This window comes from Pecten maximus, chromosome 10 (assembly GCF_902652985.1).
Source record: "Pecten maximus chromosome 10, xPecMax1.1, whole genome shotgun sequence".
Classification (NCBI taxonomy): Eukaryota; Metazoa; Mollusca; class Bivalvia; order Pectinida; family Pectinidae; genus Pecten; species Pecten maximus.
Window position 1 is genome coordinate 22,119,154 of NC_047024.1, and position 7,020 is coordinate 22,126,173.

Genomic DNA, 7,020 nt, shown 5'->3' on the forward strand with positions numbered 1-7,020 from the left:
TTTAATTAAGTGTTTACCTTTAGTTTCCAAACAAACAATATCTTAGTTTGTAGCAAACAAACATGTTTTTGCACTAACTGGCAGAATTTTATTACCAATAGTTCGATAACAATAAACCACGCCCCGTGACCCTTATATGGTAAGCGTCACATCCGGGGTCATAGAGCAAAGGTCACCTCTCATTGGTCAATTCTAATTAGGCATCCCAGCATTGAGAAAAATTTTTCGGACGGTCGCCATTTTAATTTGGAAGAATCTAAATCTTGTCAGCGAATTTCACAAATCTACTGCTTACAGACTTGCTTTTTTATTGTGTATGGTGATAACTGCAGTTCTGTGCTCAATTCGAGGTATTACGAGACGTTTTTAGTGAAAGGTTTTGTACCTTGGAAGCTTCCCAGGCGTTGGAATCAACGATCCAGAAACAAAACAATCATGGCGGCCTATATGTTTTGAAACAAACTTCGATCGGAGGACAATCGGAATATCAATCATACCAGGAGAGTACTTGTTTTTTCCAATATATCTACCGTTATTGTAAGTAACGCAATTCTATTACGACAATGTCACGCAAGACTGTTTTAGTGTGGGGGCATAGTCTCGTTCGACGACTGGGTCAGTTCTGTGATGACCAACCAGACCATAACAATTTAGGTTTTCGTTCAGACTCGCACTCTATTCAGCTTGTTGGTTACTCGGGTGGCACCATTGACAGGCTTCGTCGACATTTAGATGACGTTTATTTTTATCGCCCAGATGTGATTTGCCTTCAGATAGCTGGGAATGACATTAGTGGTCCGGAGCAGAACCCTGACGTTGTTATGAAAAATCTGACTCTGCTGTTAGAACAATTGTTTGCTGCCCCTTTTGTGCGTTATGTAGTTGTGTTGGGTCTCTTTTCTCGACAGAGAACTCGTGCCCACAAAGGTGATGTCGACGTGACTACGTATAATCAGCGTGTGAGAGAAATGAATGACAGACTCCATGCTACCCTTTCGGGCAGCGTGTTTTGCAAATTTTGGCGTCATGATCGCATGAAAGACTTGTCCAAGTTGTATGACAGTGACGGTGTTCATTTCCGACGTCAACAGCCTTATTTTAAATCGGTACGAGGTGCTGTTTTATTTGGACTGAAAGGATGTGACAGTGCCCCGCAATGCTAATTTTAGCTATGAATTATCGGGACGTTTTAATAGAGTTACTCCCCTTATCACATCAACTGACATTATAGACCATGGCATACCATTGACCTATATTACCAAAGTTAACTGTTAATTGTTGTTTTTAATAATTAATTAAATTATATATCATATAACAGGGTTTATGTATTGTTATTATCATGTATATACTATTTCCTGTTAAAAGTCATTCATACAGTGTAATAATATTGAAGTTGATAGCATGTTTATTATAAAAAAAAAAAAAAAAAAAAAAAAAAAAATTGTTGTGATAGCACCATTTGGCTTCAGTAAAATTCTTAAACATGTATTAAGCATTGTACAGCAGCGTGGGTTCACATTGGTGTTTACTTTGTATTCACTATTGCCAATGCTACCTACTTGTAGGCAGTCGGTATAAATGATGTGTTCTCCCTGTCTGTCAGGCTGTTCAAATTTGACATGTAGTTATGTCATAGTTGTTTTGACATGTATTTGTGTCGTTATGGTTTTGACATGTATTTGTGTCAAGGTAATTATATAATGATGACATGTATTTGTGTCAAAGTTTTGTGACATGTATTGGTGTCTTGTGTTTTAGTATGTTATCGGGGTGACAATACCAATGTCAATGTCATAAGATCAATTTTATTGATTAATAGTAACCAAATTACATATCAATTCTACATTTGTCCCTCACACTGTCACTTCAGAAATCACAAAGCATGCCTCCAAAAAGAAAGGCGGCACGAAATCATGCCACAATACCTTCCCGGCCTCGGTTGGCAGCAACAACCAATGATGATGATTTGACTGCTCCTGATGGGCCACAGCCAGTCAATCTACAACAGGGCAGACTCATACCGGAAGCTGAGGTAGAACAGCTGATACAGAGGGCCGTACAGCAAGGGGTTGAAGCTGCTTGTAGGCAGATTTTCCCCCAAATAACAAACAACACAACTGCTACACCAGCCGTTGAACAGCAAGGGCCAGCAGCAACTGCAACCGGTCAGGCCTCTGGCTCAATGCCACAAATGGACGAAGCCGTTGGTGAGGATACAGTGTTACGGACTGCCATAGATGTGGCAGCTACTGTGTCACAGGTCGCCCCAGCTAATGACAGTGATTATGTGCCATTCAGGTCTACAGCAATCCCACTGCCAGCACTAGTAGCTCAACCTATTAAGGACAAAATTTGGGCTGGTGAATTCATTGAAATCTCAATGATTGACAAGAAAGATCACGAGAGCTTTGAACAAGTAATAAAGTACATTGCTGGGGCTCCTGTGGTGCAGTGGGTGCCCAAACATAGGACAAAGACACTGTCCTTGGATCAATGGACCAATAATTTCCACATATATGCAACCATATACTGTGAAAAGAAACCAGAGAAATTTGCCAGTCTCCTTAAATACATGTCAATTATTAGAAAATTAGCAAGTAAGGGTGCAGATTGGCAGTTTTATGACTGCTCCTTTAGAAGGTTACAGGCCACAAATGGGGATCAGGGCTGGGAAAGAGTCGAATGGGAGCTATGGCACGAAGCCATTATACGCAAAGTAGGACAAAGTTCGACCTCAGCAAAGCATTTATCTGTTCCACACCCCAAGGGTTTTTGTTTTAAATTTTTAGAAGGAAAACCGTGTCCGGGTCCAGAAGGGGGATGTCAACATTTTCATGGGTGTACCACATGTCAGGGTAATCACCACCCAGGTACCTGCCATGGCTCTTCCCAAGCCCCACGTTCACATTTTGGTGTGACACCAAATTTTCGTCCCCAACGATTCAATTTTCAAGCCCCATCAGGTCGTTATCAACCATACTCACCAAGAACACGTGGTAACTTCAGAAGTCGTCACCCCTATCATCGCCGATAGACTAGCAGTTATGTTAGAAGGCTATGATAATGAGAAAAAGCAATATCTTGTTCAGGGATTTAAGGAAGGGTTTCGCATTCATTATGATGGGGGAGAATTTAAGCCCACTTGTCAGAACCTAAAATCCGCAAAAGAGTTTCCTCACATTATCAAAGACAAATTACAAAAAGAACTTAAGGCTGGGCGTATAGCAGGACCATTTATTACCCCACCATACAATGATTATCATACTAGTCCCATAGGCGTTGTCCCTAAGAAAGAACCTGGTAAATTTCGCATGATCCATCACCTTAGTCACCCAAAAGGCTTTTCAATCAATGATGGAATCAGCCCAGAATCATCAACTGTCCAATATGCCACCATAGCTGATGCTATAGGAAAAATTAAACAGTTGGGACAGGGATGTTTTTTAGCTAAGACGGATATCGAGTCAGCTTTTAGAATAGTACCTATCCACCCAGATGACAGAAAGATGTTGGGTTTACAATGGGAAGGAAAATTATATTTTGACAAGTGCTTACCTATGGGTTTATCTGAAAGCTGCAAAATATTTGAAGAGCTTAGTACAGCCCTTGAATGGGTCGTTGCATCCAAATTCAGGTCCCCTGGTGTGGTTCATGTTCTAGACGATTTTCTTTTCATTGCCAGAACTAAATCAGAATGTGAAGCTATACTTAATTCTTTTCAAGATATGTGTTCATTCATAGGTATTCCATTAGCTCCCGAAAAAACCTTTGGGCCAGCCCAGGTCTTACCATTCCTAGGCATTACTTTGGACTCTGTCAACATGGAAGCTAGGCTCCCTAAAGATAAATTAGTTAAATGCAGTGAACTAATCACTCGCTTTAAAACACGCAAAAAGGTCACATTGAAAGAATTACAGTCCCTCATAGGAACATTACAATTTGCTACAACTGTAGTATTGCCAGGTCGTGCGTTCTTGCGCCGCCTTATTGATTTAACCATTGGAGTTCACAAGTCCTTTCATCTTCTTCGACTTACAATGGCAGCTAAGGCTGACCTCATTATGTGGGAGGAGTTTTTACAGGGTTTTAATGGTTCTCAGTTTTTCTTAGACGAAAGATGGTTGTTTAGTAACAACATCAATTTTTTCACAGACTCGTCCTTCATAGGTTTTGGGGGTCTATACCAAAACCAGTGGTTCTGTGGAACTTGGGTCCCTAAAGTAAAGGAAAAACGGGTTAATATAGCTATTTTAGAACTCTATCCCATTGTGTTGGCTATTCTTGCTTGGGGTGATCAACTCAAAAATAAATGCATTTGGTTTTTTACTGACAACCAGGCTTTGGTTCCGGTCATTAATAAACAATCTGCTCGAGACCCATTTATTATGCGGCTTATTCGCAAGTTAGTTTTGTCCTGCCTTCAGTACAATATTCTGTTTAAATGCGTACATGTTAGAGGTCATGACAACTTGCTAGCCGACGCCTTGTCTCGTTTACAGGTAGAGAAGTTCAAAAAATTGTGTCCATCAGCCTCCCCAGAGCCAACTCCAGTGCAGGCACTATTGGATCAGGAACTTTACCTGCTACATTAACCAAATTAATGACCGCTTGTCTGGCGCCATCTACAGAACGAGCTTATAACAAAATTTTGTCGGACTTAAACAGTTTTTGTCTATCAACACTAAACACCCAGGCTCGCCTTCCACTCACGTATGCAACAGTTGCACTGTATGTAGCTAATTGTCATGAAAAGGGTCTATCACCATCAACAATTACTTCACATTTGTCCGCAATAGCTTATATTCACAATATATCCGGTCATTCAGATCCCACAAAGTCGTTTCTGGTTAAGAAACTCCTAAAAGGTGCATCTAAAACTACACCAACATACGACACGCGTCTTCCCATCACTGAACCAATCCTTAATCAGCTAGTATCTTCAATATCTTTTTTATGTCCCAACAGCTATGATCAGCATTTGTATCGCTCTATTTTTACACTAGCCTTTTATGGCTTAGCTCGCATAGGCGAACTAGTTTACACCACACCTTTGGCTGTCAAAAATGTTCTCAGAATTTCTGACATTAATATCGCATACCACAAAGGAAATCCATCCAGTATAGAAATTAATTTCTCTAACTTTAAACACAATTGTGACAATCAGATTCATAGTGTCAGAGTGTCCAGTCTTGAGGGAAGTTGTGGAATATGCCCAGTTAATGCTTTGATAGAGTATTTAGCTGTCCGGGGGTCTAGCCCTGGGTCTCTGTACATCAACAAAGACAAACAACCTGTTGTACGTCATACCTTTGACTCAACAGTCCGTCGCTGTCTCAGATTTTGTGAGCTGGATAGTTCCCTGTATAAAGGACACTCTTTCAGAATAGGTGGGGCTACTCTAGCAGCAGAGAGAGGCATGACCGATGCTCAAATTAGGCTGTTGGGAAGGTGGAAATCAGATGCTTTTAAAAGATATATTCGATCTGTTCCCTTATACAGTCCTCGTTAATGGCAACGCCTATGAATACAGTTTACAATCACCTGACTCTTGGGACATAGCAGGTGTTGGAATAAAACTAATGAAACTTGTGTTAGATCTTTAGTATATACATGTATTACAGACTGCAGGCGCGTGGGTCCCTGTGGTATTCTAAGACAGGTCAATTCCTTATATACATGTATATATACATTTATATATATGTTAAGGCAATCAAATTGATAGGTGTAGGCGCGTGGGTCCCTACACGTAGTTAATTTAGAATGACATGTAAGTTTTGAGTCATCAAATTTTCCTAGTACACTTGTGTGTTAGAACTGTAACTCGTTTATTTTTGTAGGTTTGATCGCTTTTGCTTAGACACTACTTGATAAATACCAGTTTGGTAACATAGGCGCGTGGGTCCCTATGTCTATCTGAAAGTTATATGATTGTGTATTCTATCTTACATTATATCAGGCGGTGTTTAATTTAAGTCTACCAAACTATATAAAGTCTTAATCCAGTTTAGTCACAGGCGCGTGGGTCCCTGTGCCAATAATTAAGCGGGACAATTTTAATGCCAAACATATTATTTTGTTACTAGTTTTATACTTTGAAAATGTTTTGAAACAATATCATGTTTAATCCTGTTCAGTCACAGGCGCGTGGGTCCCTGTGTCAAAATAAATCTGGACAATTTTTCTGGTCAAACAACATGATTTTATTTATTTTGTTTTATTATTGAAAATGTCATTATAGACATGTTACTCTCCATGCTGTTTCGGGTGGCGGATGACAATATATATCTTTTATATATTGTCATTTTGGCGGACTTATCTATCTTCCGCTCACCTTTGCTGTATAAGGTGTTATTCATACAAAGAATTCAAAGAAATACTATTAATAATCAAAATCTTTTCAATTATCATTATCAACATAAAAGAATGAAAAATTAAATAAAATAATTGCGGCCACTCCTAAAAAAGTGAGCCAATTTATCGCCACACATTTGTCTTGCTGGTTTTTTATTTGGTACACGTGTTTAGAAGGAGACCATGCAGCAAACAGAGCTCTACAACATGGAGGTAACATGTCAAATAACAAATCGATTTGTAAAAGGGAGGGGGATAAGCAGTTGTCATAAATTTGAAGAGAGTTTTATTACAGTGGAGGCAAAAATTATAGTTTGTAGCAAACAAACATGTTTTTGCACTAACTGGCAGAATTTTATTACCAATAGTTCGATAACAATAAACCACGCCCCGTGACCCTTATATGGTAAGCGTCACATCCGGGGTCATAGAGCAAAGGTCACCTCTCATTGGTCAATTCTAATTAGGCATCCCAGCATTGAGAAAAAATTTTCGGACGGTCGCCATTTTAATTTGGAAGAATCTAAATCTTGTCAGCGAATTTCACAAATCTACTGCTTACCCTCCCATCCCTCCCATATTTTATTGCATGTACATGATAGATTTACCTGTTTAATGTTTGGTATGTGAGCAATGTTTTGTACGTGAGAAATGTTTTGTATGCGAGAA

The 7,020-nt window shown here is 39.5% G+C and overlaps 2 protein-coding genes across 2 annotated transcripts; both read left to right on the forward strand.

Annotated features, from left to right (window-relative positions):
• The first annotated feature begins 415 nt into the window (after positions 1–415).
• LOC117336479 lies at positions 416–3,430 on the forward strand. Its single transcript, XM_033897028.1, has 2 exons — positions 416–537; positions 1,871–3,430. The coding sequence occupies exon 2, from the start codon at positions 1,883–1,885 to the stop codon at positions 3,032–3,034; it is 1,152 nt and encodes a 383-aa protein (XP_033752919.1). The 5' UTR covers positions 416–537; positions 1,871–1,882; the 3' UTR covers positions 3,035–3,430.
• LOC117336590 lies at positions 3,045–4,592 on the forward strand. The gene has a single exon (XM_033897202.1). The coding sequence runs from the start codon at positions 3,045–3,047 to the stop codon at positions 4,590–4,592; it is 1,548 nt and encodes a 515-aa protein (XP_033753093.1).
• The last annotated feature ends 2,428 nt before the right edge of the window (positions 4,593–7,020 follow it).